The sequence below is a fragment of the Manis pentadactyla genome, chromosome 15 (assembly GCF_030020395.1).
Source record: "Manis pentadactyla isolate mManPen7 chromosome 15, mManPen7.hap1, whole genome shotgun sequence".
NCBI classification, from domain to species: domain Eukaryota; kingdom Metazoa; phylum Chordata; class Mammalia; order Pholidota; family Manidae; genus Manis; species Manis pentadactyla.
Genome location: NC_080033.1, coordinates 82,432,745 through 82,449,361, shown reverse-complemented (window position 1 = coordinate 82,449,361; position 16,617 = coordinate 82,432,745). Strand labels below are relative to the sequence as shown.

Genomic DNA, 16,617 nt, shown 5'->3' with positions numbered 1-16,617 from the left:
CCCAGCTGGAGGCCCTGCAGTCGGACAGTTCCCAGGGACAGGAGATGCCGCCTGCCTCTGCACCCTCACGTGCTCACGGGCCTCAGGTGGAGCCCCCCAGAGGCTGTGCTGTGCTAGCACAAGAGCTGAGAACCCAGCCACTGTTTGTCAAATATTAAAGAACTTTCCACAAAAAAAATGAGCCAGTGTCACTCCTGCTAACTTGTGTTTTGGGAAGTTTAGTTTTTTTATTAAAAAAAAAAGTTGCTTGTGTTAAAATATAGGGGTTTATCACTGTGTTATGTTAAAATAAATATTAAGAAACTGTTCTTGGTTTTGACTTAGAATGCTGTAAATACTGCCAGAGAGACCCACACAATCAGAAGTTCCTCAGGCTTCCCAGTATTTTTTCAAAAGTATAGGGGGTCCCAGTCCTTCTGCCCGTCAAGTGCCTGCAAAGGCCGACCTCCCCAGGGGACTCACCTCGGTCTGGGGATAAGTTAGCGCGCTTGGCTGGAGGGCTTTGCCTGTCCTTGTCTGAGGGCTCGTATCGCTTCCTGCTGCCTTTGTCAGCTGCCTGAGACAGCAGAGGGCACCGTGAGGGCGGCATATGCACCCAGAAGCAGAGCACTGACAGCCCCCTCTGGGCCCCAAGTCCTCTTGGCAGGGGGGCGGAGCAGGCCCAGGTTTCAGGGCCTTCGGGCTCTGCGGTGCCGGTGAAAGGTCACATTCCCTATGGGGGCCCCAGCCGGGCTGTGACTGCAGCGGGCTCGGCCTCCCACCCTGCATAGGGCCTTGGAGATGCCAGCTCACAGAGCGAGTGTGCTGTGCACCAGCGCTGCTCTGCGGGGACACGGAAAGGGCTGAGGATGCGTGCTGACAGGGGCCACAGAGGGCTGGCAGCCCAGGTTGCTCCAACCTCCTGTGAGGGTTATGTGGCCCCCCCACCCCATGCCCGTGCACCCCTCCACTTCCCATGAGGTCCTCGGGCAGGAGGATGACTGGGGTGACCTCCAGCCACCACTCTCAAAGAACGAGGCCACCTGCTGGGCCTCACTGGCGCTCTATCCCAGTGAACTGAGGCACTGGGCCTCCGTGCAAAGGCCAGTCTCACCTTGTTCAGCAGCGTCAACTTGATCTCCTTATGGGCAATGAATGCACCCTGCTGGGGCTGCCCGGGGGTCGCCTGCTGGGGGGGTGTGGGCTGCTGGGAGGGTCTGCCGCCCGCAGAAGACTTCACGGGTTTGGGTGGCTGCGTGGACGACCCCCTTTTCCGCTTGTCTTCTTTCACACCATCCTCTTTTTTAGATTTTCCTGCCAACGAGAAGTGCTCAGTCACAGCCACTGCCCAGCACAGCAAGCTCCCGTGGCCGCCTGGAGAAGGAACACGTGACTGGCCAAGCAGCATGCAGGGAGAGAGACCAGGGACGTTCCGTGCACGCCTGACCACCTGCCTGTGGGTGCCGACCTGGCTGCACACACAGTCTGCTCTGAGGCCACAGCGCCCAGGACACAGGAGCCCCTGTACCTTTCTCCTTCTTGGGCTGGGCTGGGGTGGGGGACCGCGAGCTGGCTGAGGACACGGGGCTGGCCAGGTCTGCGTACATGTCGTCCGAGTCCACGCTGTGCACGGAACTACTACTGGACGTGGCGCTGGACACCGAGGAGACGCTGCTCACACTCAGGGACCTGGACACACAAGCACATGTGCACCCACGTGAGACAGGCCATGGCTGGCAGCTGGTCTCTGTCCTCTCTCCCCAGTCCCCATCCTTGAGGAACCTGAGATTTCAGGAGATGCTGGGTCATTTAAAGGTGCCGCACAGTGGGGGGACACTCATGTCCCCGCGGGGAGGCCCCTCCTGCACTAATAAGAGTCCTGCCGTTTGCTGGGGAGGGACGCACAACTGCCCGACCCAAGAGCTGCTGACGACAGACGCTCCTCCCCAAGCTGAGGCCAGCCCACGCTGCTCCCATCGGCCACTCAGACAGGCAGGTGCTCCTGTGGGGGGGCTGCCTGCAGGGCTCCCCCTGGGCCCTGACGGGGGAGCGAGGGGAGCCAAGTACCTGGATCGTGAACTGGAGCCGCTGTAGCTGCTGCCACTCCCACTGCCGCTCAGGGTCTGCCTGCAACACAAGCAAGGCCCTGGGCTTGGCGACGGCCTGATGCCCGCTCCATTGTGCGGCCTCCCCGCGCAGCGGCGCAGCTCTGCCCTGGGAACAGCCTCCGGGGACGGGGCGCAGCTGCCCTGGCTGGCCCCCCTCCAACCCTCCCAGAGGCAGGCAGCGCCCCAGGCCCCGCGGGTGCGCTTACCTCCTGGGGGGCGACCTGGCCTGCCGCTCCCTCCTCCTGGCCTCCCGCGGGTCCCCAGGCTTGGCGGGCTCCGGGGCTGGAGCGGTGGCTTTGGGGGCCTGAGCTGGGACCGGAGGGGCGGCCGGCTTCTTCACGGGCTTCTCTCTGATCGAGACGGAGGCAGGGTCAGACCTGGTGGCAAGTGAAACCTGCGGGGTTCTCATCACCAGAGGCGAGGCCGGCACCCCGCCCCTCCTGGCCGCGCTGTTTCCTGCCGACCCCACAGGGCGCCGAGCTCTCCCAAAGCCTCTGAAGCTGCCACACCCGCCCTCCTGCTGCTCCATCGAGGCAGGAGGGAGGAGCACAGGGCAGAGAGGAGGACGACCCGGGGAGGATGCCCAGAGTGACTGCGGAGCTGGCGCCCTGCTTCCTCAGGAGCACGGCCCCCACCTGCCTTGTCAGACACCATTCCTGGGCCGCCTGGGCCGAGGGTGCTGGGCACGCTTGCACGTGGGAGCCACTTGGCCCCAAAAGCTTTTCTTTACACTTTGCGTAGGAAAAGTGCCCTGCCGACTATTTCGGTCACACTGACCAGTCACGGCTCAGGTGGACAGAGCACCACCTCATCAGAAATCCTGTCATCAAGGCTGACACGAGAGCAAGTCCCCAGCACAGCATCAGGGGCGGGTCCGCCTGTGCTGGCGAGGGTGGAAGCGCGTCAGGGCAGCCTGGACAGGACTGCAGTGTTCTCACACGTCTGTTAAACCCATCAAATAGTGAATTTAGAGGGATGGGGCGCCTCAGACATAAACTGTGCCTCCATACCATCCGTTTTTGAAAAGTGAGCTGCTCAGGGTTCCCTGCTTCTGAGGCCTGTTAGCAGACTGTGGTCAGGACGAAAGACTTTTCACGGAAAGCTTTTCAAAGCCGGTCACGCAGGAGGGGCCAGGCTCCTTCCTGTGACTTGGGCAGCACGTGGGAACGAGCCAGAGAGCAGGGCCGGCGCCAGCAGCATGGACCAGCACCCAGGGGTGAGGGTGAGGGGCCTCGCCCCGAGCCATTAGGCCCCATCTAACCACCTCAGCACAGCTGCGGGAGGGGAGCCCCTTCATCTGGGGCACGTGGTCCAGGCCGCATCACGACGCTGCCTGTCAGATGTGTGCAGAGCTCCAGATACCTCCCACGTGTCCCGTCAGCCACACCCACTGAGAAGGGTCCAGGAGCGGCAAAGGCGTAAGACTCAGCCTGGCAGGGCTGCTGCCGCCACAGACCTGACCCCGGGCGCGGCACCCTGGGAGCCACGCCTGCGCCCTTGCTGTGAGCGCCCGCTCCCAATTGGTGAGTGCACGGCCGCACCGTGGTCCGAGTGGGCAGCGTTGCGGCGGGGGCCATGTTGCCGCGAGGCCCACATACCGGGAAACGTGAGGCTGGGCCTGCGCCCTGTGGCTGCCACGCCTCTGCTCACCCTCCAGGGCTCTAGCACCCACTGCCGCGACAGGCTATCTGGGTACTTACCCTGCTTTCCCAGGAGGCGGGGCCGGTTCCCCCTTGGTTCTGACAGAAGGTCTGTGTGGGGATGGCGTTGGAGATGGCGATGGGGAAGAGGAAAAGGACCGGGACCTGCAAGTGAAGAGGCAGGCGGAGGGGATGCCACAGTGCCCTGGTCCATGCCCGGGCCCGCTGGGACAGAGAGAAAGCCGTCGCAAGTTTCTACTGATCTGCCTCAGATTTAGAACGGGTTCCAGATAGTTCTTGGTCACTCCTACAACGCACACTAGAGGGGAGAGGGAAGTGCAGACGGAGCGTGGCTGTGAGCAGGCTGCGGGGCCTCGGGAGGCAGGGAGTCGCGGGGCACACGGGAAGGGTGTGCTCTGCTCTCCACGCCCCTACGACGCCCCAAGGACACACAGCCCAGCCTGGCAGGACACAGGGATGAGCAGGGGCTGGAAAGATGTTACTCTGGGCTGAGTGGGGCCCCTGAGTGGGGCTGGAAGGTGGGGGGCCACTGCGGTGGGCGGCACAGGCCGGCAGGCAGAGGTGCCAGGCTGTGAGGTGGAGGCTGGCCCGGCCGGGGCAGGCCCAGCTGAAGGAAAGTGTGGGGCCCCCTAGGTGCCAGCAGGAGAGCCAGAGCCCCGCCAGCCCCAGGAGGCAAGCCTGTAGACATGCTCAGCTGAGCAACACCAGCGCTGGCCTAAGATCAGGCTTCTGTGACATACGCACTGTGGTTCTGGGACCACACCCCTCCCGGCCGACCAGGAGAAGCACCCGTCCCTGCCCCTGGCCTCACTCGCTGTGGCTGCCTGTCGTGAGGTCCAAGAAACTTCCGCAGTCGGGAAGTTCATGAAGGAGGCTGGTTCTGGGGCACAGGGCTGGGTCCCCAGGGGCTTCAGAGCTGGGTGACAAGGAAGCCGAGTGCCCTCCTTGGGGCCTCCCGGGAAAGGGCAGCCGGGTTCCTGCCCATTCCTCCTGCCTGCCCGAGCCCACCCGCCATGCCTCACTCCTTGTGAGGGGCCTGCAGAGCCTGCGAAGCTGGACCCCGGCTCTTTTGCCCACCAATGTGCTCTCGGGCCTCCAAAAAGCTGCCCCGGCCTGCCTGACGGACTCCAATGCTTGGACTTCTTCCCAACATCTCCTGTGTCAACAACTACGCACAGAGAAAAGGTGGTGGGCAACTCCCCGGCTACACTGTGATTCCGCAGTCCCCGACGCTCCCAGCTCGGCTTCCGGCTCCCTCCCACAGCTCACCACCCTTGTTTCTCAGATGAAATCACACACATGGTTTCTCTTGTCACTGATGCTCTCATCAGTGTCTGTCTTCCACCTCACCTCCTACAGGCAGCACTCCCTGACTGCCCCCAACCCAGCACCTTCTCTGTACCCCTTGATACTGCTTAAACTCCTGGTCCCAAGTTCACAGCTGACACCTAGACACCCCTAGAAAAAAGTTCCACTTCTTTTTCTTAACTGTTGCTCTTAAAGAGTTAACATCCTTGGAAAACAGGCCCTATGCTTCATGGTCTGTCCAGTTAACAATGTCCACTTGATGGTCAGATTCAGTGGCTTCAGTGGGCTCTTCCCCGCCATTCTGACCCTCTCCACAGCAGTCCTAGAGTAAGACTACAGGCAGGGCGGCAGGGGGCACCGCGGACCCCAGGGTGGGTTGATCAGTCCTGCTCCAAGGGCATCCGGTCATCTGCTCCCAAAGAAGCGTGTGCGTGTGCACGCATGTGTGCGTCAGGTACGTCTCTGGGCACCTGCATGCCCCCCGTGTGGTTCTGTTCAATGCCATGAGGCCTCTGGGGAAGCAGCGCCCCGTCTGTGACTTCAGGGAGGGGGACTGGAGTGACTGGGGGGCGGGGAGGCTGTGCAGGGAGCCCTGGGTTCCTGAAGAAAGCCCCACGCAGGCCACCTTCCACGCCCAGGCCTCCCTGTGCTCTCGGACTAGCCGAGTGGGGTGAAGGGAAAGAGGGAGCGGGCCGCCGTACAGCTGGTGCCGGCCCCGTGTGCACAGGGCACAGGGGGCAGGGGCACAGGCGGTGGCGCTGGCTGGAAAGGCTAGTGGGGCGAGGAGACGGAACGCTGTCCTGCTCGCCCATCAGCCGGCGACAGCTAAGAGCTCCCTGAAATCCCAGATTTGCCTACATTCAGTGGGCAGTATACATGGTGCTCTGATCTTTTGGGAACAGTCCAGTAGAACTTTCTGTGAAGACAGAAATGTCCATATCTGAACACTCCAGACAGGGCCAGTGGCCCGCAGTGGACGCTGCTGCTCCTCGGGGAGCGGCCAGAGCTCACTGACCCCCGAGTCACCTCAATTCTGACCGTAGCACACCCAGAACAGGCCGGCACTGGTGTGCGCTCCAGGCCCCCAGCCTCTGCTCTGTGTCGGGCAACTCAGACACCACGCCCAGCTCCCTGCAGCTGCCCCTGGGGACGTACCTGGACCGGCTTCCCGAGAAGGAGCTGTGTCTGGAAGACCGGCTGGAGTAGGAGCTGTAGGACGAGGACCGGGACCGGGACCGGGACGAACCGGAGCCAGAATAGGACGAGGACCGCGATGATGACCTGCGGCGCCCGAAGCCGGAGTGTGGGAGAGAGGCCAGGTCTCCCCCGCTGCACGGAGCCTGCTGTCCTCGGGCGGACGGCACGGCTACACCCACACAGTCCCCCAGACACGCACGCTCACGCCCCCACACCTCTGTGGGCTCGCCACAGTGCAGTCCCCCTCCAGTGGGAATCCAGGCCCTGGACGCTAGGTGTGCCCAGTGGACGGGGCTGGGTCCATCTGTGCGTGTGGCAAACACCTGGACCCACTGACACGCACAGTCCCTGCCACACCCCAGGCTGTGCCTGGCCCCCCCTTTCCCAGTGGGGAGACCAGCTCACACTGCCCACACCACCATGCTTGCTTGTTCTCCCAGCACCACACTCGCAGGAGCAGAAGGACTCATGGGAGGGCAGGGCCTGAGCTGTCCCCCAGGCTCCAGAGAGCTCTCCCCCTGGCTCCCTGGCCAGCTCTGTGTTCTGCTCTGGGGTGTGTGCAGCCTGGCTGACTTGAACTGTCTACCTGTGGGCATGGGAAGCCTCACCAGGGCTCTGAGAGTCAGTCATGTCTGCCCTTGGCACCCCAGCACCCTCTGCTCAACCCACGCCCGCTCAGCCCTGACCCTCAGGCAGCGGCCACGCAGCGCTTCCACAGCATCCGTGAGCCCGCCGCCTCCTCACCTGGAGGAGTTGGAGGCGGAGGCTGATGAGGCTGATGTTTTCCGACGCCTTCGTGCCCGGCTTGGGGAGACAGATACCCCAAGTTTCTTCTTGGGAGACTTGGACCTGCGCCACGGGTCCTTCCACTCATCTGCCCGCTTCACCTGGGGCCCTGCAGAGGTGGCATCCTTCTTTGGTGGCTCAGCTTGACGGCTGAAATCACAGCAGTGTTAGCGAGTCTTGGGCCACCTTCCACGGGACAGTACTGCAGCGCAGTGGCAGAAAGTGAGGGGAGCTTATGACATCGCACTTACCCGAGGAGGCCTGAAGCCAGGGGCCCTCGTGAGAGGGGGCAGGCGTCCCACTCCCCCAAAAGCCCGAGGGCCAAGCTCCCCAGGAACGGCCTCTGCGCACACCCAAGTTTTCCAGGGGCACCCACCCGTCTCCTCGGGACCTCACCACTTGTCGGGTGTACGTCCCTCCTTGAGGTCCCATCTTCCCCACCACACAAGCTCTGTGAAGGGCGGGGATGGGGTCGGCCCTGTCCAACACGTTCTCTCTAGAGTTGGCACATAACAGGTGTGCAAGAAATACTTACAAAATTAAAGGGGGATAAGGTACTTTTTGTTTCAAATGCTAGCAATTAAACATCATTCCCTCATTCTCTGACTTAGGTTTAAAGAGACTAGTCTGGTCCACCCAGAGAACGTCGTGCTCAAATGCCCAGAGAGGAGACAGGAGCCCAGACGAGAGGTACAGGTGCTCCTACAGAAGAGCCAATCACCGAGTGCCAAGACCGAGGGCTGTGGGCTAGTGCGGAGAGCCGGCCAGGCCCGGCCAGAAATTTCTCCCCAGTTCCAGAGTGGCTACTTGAGTGGTGGGTACAGGCAGGCAGACGAGAAACAGAGCAGGGCCTGACCGTGAGAAGGTCCTGCCCTGCAGAGTCCTCCCAGGAGGGAGGCAGGCGGCGGGGCGACCAGGCCCTGAACGGGTGAGCCCCTCACCCCTGCACAAGAGCTCTGGGTGGACAGAAAGCGGCAGCGAGGGCTCAGCAGAACTTGGGAGAAGGCTCAACACCAAGACAGGGTGCCCTGCACCACAAGGAAACACAGACAAAACACTCGCACTTAAGCCAAAGTGCAGGCCCTGTACAAGGCACAGCAGTTTCTTTTTTTTCTTTTATTATTGATATACACTCTTATGAAGGTTTCACATAAAAAACAATTTGGTTACTACATTCACCCATATTATCGAGTTCCCCCCATACCCCACTGCAGTCACTGTCCATCAGTGTAGTAAGACGCCAGAGTCACTATTTGCCTTCTCTGTGCTACACTGTCTTCCCCATGACCCCCCCAACCATGTGTACTAATCATGACACCCCTCAATCCCCTTCTACCTGCCTCCCACCCGCCCTCCCTCACCCCTCCTCTTTGGTAACCGCTGGTGCCTTCTTGGGTTCTGTGATTGTGCTGCTGTTTTGTTCCTTCAGTTTTGCTTTGTTCTTATGCTCCACAGATGAGGGAAATCATTTGGTACTTGTCTTTCTCCGCCTGGCTTATTTCACTGAGCATAATACCCTCTATCTCCATCCATGTTGTTGCAAATGGTAGGATCTGTTTCTTATGGCTGAATAGTATTCCATTGTGTATATGTACCACATCTTCTTTATTCATCTACTGATGGACACTTAGGTTTCTTCCTATCTTGGCTATTCACTGCACAGCAGTTTCATATGGGAGTAACTGCTTGCCCTTTGACAGCCATTTTTTAATTAAAGAATTACATGATTGCTAAAATTTTTAGAAAATATATAAAGTGAAATCAAGGAAATAAAAATCCTGCTATTTTGCTTTCCAGGGACAGCCAACGTTCAGCACCTCTGCATTCCCCTTCAACTTTTATTTCCACAGTGAACACTCACATGTGCGCTCACACTCACTTTCAATACAACTGGGACCTGCCTGGTGGCTGTGTGGCTGGCGGTGGGGCTCTCTCCTTCCAGCATCGTCCACTTGTGGAGACAGTCTTTCTGAACTGTGTGATAAATCACTGCCAGATGTTACAAAATCTGAACATTTCTTTACTGTTTGCTGTTTCTAACTTTAAAGTGACCCTTTATAATAAATCTTCACGGACATCTTGTGTTTTAAGGGTAAGTCCCTAAGAAGTAGAATCAGTGGGCCAGAGGAGACGAACATTCTGCAGGCTCTTGGGAAAGTCTAGAGTGCCTTTCCCGTGAATGACACCTACTTACGCTCTCCCAGCAGGGGGAGGATGCCACTTTAGCTCCCTGTCAACACTTCTGGGCTCCTGCCTGTGACCCCCACAAGTACCAGCCAGACAAAAGCAACCCCAAGCCCCACGACCACAGGAGAAACAGGGCCCGTGTGCGTCCGGCGGCACTTCCCATGGCTGGCAGGCCCCACCCTTGTGCCCTAGACCCGTGCATTTCGGTTGTCGTCTTGCTCTTGGCCAGCTGTCCAGTAAGCTCGTCACATGTGAAGGATACGGCCCTTTACTGGTATTTTATTTTCCACAGGCTATTTGCTTCTAGTTGTGCTTGATGGTGTTTGACATATATATACAGCATAGTGTTTTCAATAATCAAATCTATCTGGTACATAAAACACGGTGTGACATAGAGCATGAGATTAGATACAGAATATGTATATGAGGTATAACGTGTGGGAGTAAATGGTGTGCGTTGGAGTATCTGGCGTGCAGTGGAGTAAACAGCATGGGGTGGAGTATCCGGCGTGGGGTGGAGTATCTGGCGTGGGGGGTGTAGTATCTGGCGTGGGGTGTAGTATCTGGCGTGGGGGGTGGAGTATCTGGGGTGGGGGTGTAGTATCTGGCGTGGGGTGTAGTATCTGGCGTGGGGAGTAGAGTACCTGGCGTGGGGTGGAGTATCTGGGGTGGGGGGTAGAGTATCTGGTGTGGGGGGTGGAGTACCTGGCGTGGGGGGTGGAGTATCTGGCATGGGGTGGAGTATCTGGCGTGGGGGGTGGAGTGTCTGGCGTGGGGTGGAGTATCTGGCGTGGGGTGGAGTGTCTGGCGTGGGGTGGAGTACCTGGCGTGGGGTGGAGTGTCTGGCATGGGGTGGAGTATCTGGCGTAGGGGGTGGAGTATCTGGCGTGGGGTGGAGTATCTGGCGTGGGGTGGAGTGTCTGGCGTGGGGGGTGGAGTATCTGGCGTGGGGTGGAGTGTCTGGCGTGGGGTGGAGTACCTGGCATGGGGTGGAGTGTCTGGCGTGGGGTGGAGTACCTGGCGTGGGGTGGAGTGTCTGGCGTGGGGTGGAGTACCTGGCATGGGGTGGAGTGTCTGGCATGGGGTGGAGTATCTGGCGTAGGGGGTGGAGTATCTGGCGTGGGGTGGAGTATCTGGCGTGGGGTGGAGTGTCTGGCGTGGGGGGTGGAGTATCTGGCGTGGGGTGGAGTGTCTGGCGTGGGGTGGAGTATCTGGCGTAGGGGGTGGAGTATCTGGCGTGGGGTGGAGTGTCTGGCGTGGGGTGGAGTGTCTGGCGTAGGGGGTGGAGTATCTGGCGTGGGGTGGAGTGTCTGGCGTGGGGTGGAGTATCTGGCGTGGGGTGGAGTATCTGGCGTGGGGTGGAGTGTCTGGCGTGGGGTGGAGTATCTGGCATGGGGTGGAGTGTCTGGCATGGGGTGGAGTATCTGGCGTAGGGGGTGGAGTATCTGGCGTGGGGTGGAGTATCTGGCGTGGGGTGGAGTGTCTGGCGTGGGGTGGAGTGTCTGGCGTGGGGGGTGGAGTATCTGGCGTGGGGTGGAGTATCTGGCGTGGGGTGGAGTATCTGGCGTGGGGTGGAGTGTCTGGCGTGGGGTGGAGTGTCTGGCGTGGGGGGTGGAGTGTCTGGCGTGGGGTGGAGTATCTGGCGTGGGGGGTGGAGTATCTGGCGTGGGGGGTGGAGTATCTGGCGTGGGGGGTGGAGTGTCTGGCGTGGGGTGGAGTATCTGGCGTGGGGGGTGGAGTATCTGGCGTGGGGGGTGGAGTATCTGGGGTGGGGTGGAGTATCTGGGGTGGGGGGTGGAGTATCTGGCGTGGGGTGGAGTATCTGGTGTGGGGGGTGGAGTATCTGGCGTGGGGTGGAGTATCTGGCGTGGGGGGGGTGGAGTGTCGGCGTGGGGTGGAGTATCTGGCGTGGGGGGTGGAGTGTCTGGCGTGGGGGGTGGAGTATCTGGTGTGGGGAGTGGAGTATCTGGCGTGGGGTGGAGTATCTGGGGTGGGGGAGGACCTGCATCTGTTCTCTGATGACTATTCCCACAGCACTGGTAGGCCAGGTTTTCTGTACTGACGGTACTTGCTCTATTAGTCTGTCTACTCTCATTCTAGGATCATACCTGCAGAGAGATCCACATAGTTAAAATTCCCAATACTCTTGATTTTCGAAGATTTGTTGGTACGTCCTGCCTGCGTTTAGCCACAGAAGACCTTAGCCACACTGTCAGACCCTGCCCCCGAGCCCACTGGACTTGGCAGCAGAGTGTCACTGAGCTGACTCACGGCCCTTGCGTTTACTCGTGTTTCCTCTCGTGGGTGGCAGCAAAGGGAGACAGTTTTCTTCCTAAAAGGCCCTGCCTTTCTGGGGCAGAGTTTCAGGTACTGTGGACTCTCCATCCGGAGCACCTCAGCATGGCTCATGCCTGGCTCGCTGGGACCAGCGTCTAGGTGTGTCACCTCACAGCATTAAAAAACAGTGCCTGTTGGTGTTTTCAAGACTGTCTGGCCAATCAACCCGCCAACTAGCAAGTTTCAAGCCTGCCAGTTGCTAAGAGTCCTACACCAGGAGCGACACCCAATGTTTAAAACTGCCCTAAGGGCACGCTATGTAGAGGCATAACATCCTTATTATTTTGGCCCTGAGCCCTGAGAACTCCTGCCACGTAAGGTTAGCAGCATGTTCCTGGAAAAGCGATCCAGGAGTGAAGGGAGACCCGTCGGGTGGTTCTGACCCGTCTCGAGCCACCTGAGAGCTGCTTTCATCTTTCCACTTCCTGCGCTATTCTCATTCTACAACGTGACAGGAAAAGGGAGCAGCGGTCACCAGGTTCTCACCGGTCATCAGAATGGCCCTGCTCTGTCAACCAGCAGTCCTTCCAGCACAGGGAGAGAGAAACAGAACTTGAGATCTGACTCATGATGGAGCCATGACAGGGCAGAAAGTTCCTGCTGTGGTGACGGGCAAGGAGGAAATGCTGTCCCCGCTCGCCAACAGAGCATGGACATGAAGCCACCGGAGGCTGCAGACGGCGGCCACCGGAGGCCTCCACTGCTTTCAGAGTCAGCATGTCCTCCAGGAAGACTCTCACTCTGGACGTAAGCGACAGGTTTTAAGACGAGTCGGGCCCCTTTAACAATACCCCAGGCCTGGCAGTGCCCGTAAGGCCTCCCAGCCTCTGGTCTAGGCCATGGGTGGACCTGAGCACCGCCGTCACCACCGGAGCCGACCTGGAGCCACCTGCCCTCCGGAGGCCCAGCCCAGGCCCGGGAGACAAGGGGTCCTGGTCAGCCAGTCCATGCTCCCTACAGGGCAAAATGGGGTCCTGCCTTTATTTAGGACAGAAACAGTTTTTATTCTTGGCTTTATTTCTACAGCAACTCACCAGGATAAATGATCTGGTGTTTGCCTTATGATAATAGCATAGAATTTCTTTTTAAAATGTACTGAAGTTTAAAAAGTGGAAAGATTAAGAAAATACAAATAAATAGTGTAGGTGGTACCTGGATATAGAAAATCACACAGGTGGCACAAGAATAAAGTTTAGGGATCACTGTGAAATGTGTCACCAGATATGCCCAGGTGTTAATGAGCCCTGTCCCCCACATTTGGGGACCCAAACCAGAAGGAAGGGCTTCAGACCTGGAGGCAGAACCTAAATCAGTGATTCAACGGCAGGTGTTTGGGAAGAATGGCCGACTGCTCAGAGGCGCTCGTCAGAGTTCTGCTGGGGAGAAGGGCTCATACACACCGACGGGCGCAGGCCAGGGGAGAGCAAGGTCAGGGGCGTCCCCGCACGGAGGCGGCGGGGGGCGCCTGGGGCGGCGTGGCCAGGCTGTCCAGATGTCACGTCTAGGCCATCTTTTCTTCCTTACTTTTCTCTATCTGTCAGAAAGTTTCCCAAACTTACCTAAATCATCATGTTTTATATTATTACAGAGAACACCCCAAATGTTCAAAAAAATTTCTATTTTTTCAAAGGAAATATTTTAGCACTGCTGCCTAGCACACACTCTCAGGAGTCTCACTAATAACTGGCTCTGGTGACGTGTTCTCATCTCTTGAGGGACCTTGAAGGAGAAAGGAGTCCCTGCCCACTGACTGAGGTGCACAGCCACTCCCGCTGAGTCCTCCGCCCGGGCCTCCACGGTCTCTACGCTTGACACCGTCAGGGGCTGCGGGAGGCATTGCACTGCATGAATCAGGAAGCTAAGCACAACCCAGCTGGTGAGGGAACAGCAACTAGAGTAAAAATCCTGGTGACCAGAACCCCTGCCCACAGGGCCTATGACCTAGGTCCCAAGGCGGCCACACCAGTTTGCTCTTGGGCTCCGGGGTGGGGCCACGCTGGGGCCTTCTTGCGGTGAGAGCCTGACAGACCCCGGAACCTAGGTAGACAGCTAAACAGATGGATGACCGCACCTACGCAGGGACAGCATGTCTCCAAGCCCTCTGCCTGCTGGCAGCACCAACCACCTGGCGGTCGGGGTGGAGATGGCTGTGCGGGAGGGCCCAGGGCAGACAGCCCGGAGGCGGCAGGAGCCCTCTGTACAGAAGCCCAGGAAGTGCCTTGCCCAGGGCAGCTACAACACAGCCTTGGGCTCCAGGCCCCGTCCTCTGTTCAAGGCCACAGGAGAGGCTCCATGGGGCAAAGGCTGGCTGTACCGTGACTGTCACACGCAGACGTCAGAGCATAACACAACAAAGGGGCCCTAAGCCAACTCACAACTTGCCCACGCTGACATCAAAGGCCAGAGGTGCGAAGTGCCAGTGATGCAAGGGTGTCTGGAAACTCCAACCTGAGCAGCTGCCAGTTTGGGGTCAGAGACAGAAAAGGGAGAAACAATGAAGGCTCTTTTCTAGTCGCTGGGTTGACCAATCTAATTAAGACACAGGAAAGGGAACTCACAGCACACAGGTTTCTCTTGACTAACCCTGCTCAGACCCCAGGCTGGAGGAGCGCAGTGCCCATGCCACAGTGGCTCTCTCCTAGTTCAGTCAGGGAGGCTTGGCGGGGCAGGCTCATGTCCCCTAAAACTGCACAGAAACTGCCCAAGACTCTTGAGCTCAGGCCCGTGGCCCGGACAGGGCGGCTACCCCGCCCCTTTCCTGGACCTGAGCAGCCCCTCCCACCCAGCCCACAGGCACCTCCAGGCAGCTCTCAAGTGCGCACGGCAGCCATGTCCCTCCCTGCGCAAGTGCCACCAGTGGTGGGTGGCTCCCATTCCCACCATGCCTGGGTGGTGCCAGCCTGCTGAGGCCTGAGCCCAGACTCAACCCATCCCTCTGCAGCGCCCACCTTGTGTGGAGGCCCTGCACGTGCCTGTCCAGGACTGTCACTAGTTTTCGGACCCACCCAGCTGGCTCTATCCCCTACTCCACCTCCCCCACAACGGCTGGCCCTTTCTTAGGACCTCCATACACAGGACTGGGATGCAACTTCTATCTCCTGTTGATGTTTCTCAACTTGGCGCCCACATGGGGCCTAGCAGAAGGCTAGCAGCGCATGCCAAACGAGCTGCTCAACAGGGAGCACAGAGCAAACTCCCAGGGTCCTGGCTGATGGTGTCTGCAGGAGCAGAGCTTCCCAGGGGCCTGGTGACTGATCCCTCTGCACCATGGATGGCTGCTCTTCCAGGAAGCCCGTCACCTTCATCTTCAGGTTTTTGAAAACACACTGAACCGAATCACAAGCAAGGGAAGCCTGAGGGAGACATTAACTGCCACCAGAGACAACGCTTCCGTCCCCACTGACACCTCCACCTCCAGGTGAGCAGAAGGACACCTGCACTGGTTCAAGTGGTGGGCAAGTGTCACTGTGACTTTCTGCTTCAGCGGTGAGGGCTTGTCACCCAAACCCATTTCCTCACATTTCCAAGAGCACGAGCCCCGTGTGGGGGCCCCTCCTGCCAGTCCTCTGCTCCCCACCCTGACCCTGCTATGAACGCACAGCTGCCACTGCACAGCAACGTCCGAACAGGCTCAGCCAGGCTTCTGCCTAACTCAGGACTCTCCCTGGATCCAGCTGCATTTATCTCATTCCTACAGACAGGAACCAGGAGACCAGCCATCGACACAGAGCTGAGCACAGGAGTGGGCGCTCTCTATCTAGCTGTCTTCCTGCTTTCTCAGCCGGCCACCTTCTGGACAACTCCACGGTACACAGTCCCTAAGCCGAGAACAGGACACGGAACACCCCCCTCTCGATGCCTGGGCGGGATGACTTTCTCAGCGCCTGCTGAGGACGGCCGGCCCGGAGGGGGCGCTCGGAGAGTAACGTGATGTTCAGTAGATTCTCAGGGGAGTGTCTTCTGAGCTAACGGAAAGACCAGCTGCTGCTTTAAGGCTGAGCCTGAGTGCTGGGGACCCGACTCTGGGAATCTCTGCACTCCTGGCTCCTCAGGGAGCCCTATGCCGTGTGATGACAGCTGGGGTGTGTGTGGGAGGGGGGGCCAGGGACACCTGCCACCCACGCCGAGCAGGCACATCTGTGTGTGGTTGTCTGGTGCCCTCAGGGTCAGCGAAGGTGTGCCACACCACACAGGGTCCAGGCGTAAGCGAGCAGACACGGGACAGTCACAGTGCCGCCCATGCGGCCCGCCACGAGATGTGCACATCAGCACCAACGGGAGGTGACTTGCCACTGCCTGGAGGCGAGGCAGAGGAAAGTGAGCAGAGTGGCACCTGCCTGGGCAGCGCCGAGAGGCGGCTGCGCTCAAGGGGACAGGAGGAGGAAGCCATCAGAGCACAGGGTCACCCGACAGGTATTTTTGCCAAAAAGACAGCCAAGTCCCACAGACCGTCGCCCTTCTTAGTGAGGCAGGAGGCCCGCAGCCTCAGCCCCAAGGACAGGCCTGGGCGGGCAGGACGCAGGGCGGCCGAGCGGCCCGCAGGCCACCTCCCTAGCCAGCGGCCTGCCTCAAAGTGAGTCTACAGCAGTGGTTCTCTGCCTCATGAGGGTGTCACAAAGCCTCTGAGTCTGCCTCCCCAAACCCACATGGACCCTGGGGCAGCTCCAAAGGAGACAGGCAAATCAGAGGGCAGCGACAGCAGTCACACAGCCACCCCGACAGGCACATACGAGGCTCTGGCAGTTGGGGGTGATGGGCGCTCCCTCAGGGGAAAGCCAGGCTCCAGGCCCCTGCCACCGCAGGAGGACGGGCAGGTCTCCTAGGAGGGGACGACATGCCTCTGCAACCCTGGAGCTGTGGCTCAACAGCTTTAGAGATGACAGTGGTCTGGGCAGTCCTCCAAGAAGGGCCAATTCCACCTGTACCTAGAAGTGAGGCTTGCGTGCGCCACAGCGCATCCTGATTACCACTGCAGGCCTGTGGGAGGGCCACCCAGCGGCTGGCAGTGCAGACGGGGGGCAGGTGTCCCCACAGGGACCACCCCGACTGTACTC

At 59.4% G+C, this 16,617-nt stretch overlaps 1 protein-coding gene across 3 annotated transcripts in view; it reads right to left on the bottom strand.

The window, feature by feature from the left end:
* The window catches only part of ZC3H18 (zinc finger CCCH-type containing 18), a 63,520-nt gene that overhangs the window by 1,954 nt on the left and 44,949 nt on the right, over window positions 1–16,617 (bottom strand). For 2 of the 3 annotated variants that reach the window (XM_057492973.1, XM_036924224.2), the window contains exons 9-16: window positions 6,998–7,189; window positions 6,212–6,337; window positions 3,788–3,892; window positions 2,294–2,464; window positions 2,047–2,106; window positions 1,508–1,668; window positions 1,094–1,293; window positions 463–556 (exon numbers count right to left, since the gene is read on the bottom strand). In XM_057492973.1, coding sequence (XP_057348956.1) covers window positions 463–556; window positions 1,094–1,293; window positions 1,508–1,668; window positions 2,047–2,106; window positions 2,294–2,464; window positions 3,788–3,892; window positions 6,212–6,337; window positions 6,998–7,189 — 1,109 coding nt within the window. The remainder of the gene's footprint in view (window positions 1–462; window positions 557–1,093; window positions 1,294–1,507; window positions 1,669–2,046; window positions 2,107–2,293; window positions 2,465–3,787; window positions 3,893–6,211; window positions 6,338–6,997; window positions 7,190–16,617) is intronic. The other variant, XM_036924225.2, reaches the window with a different exon arrangement.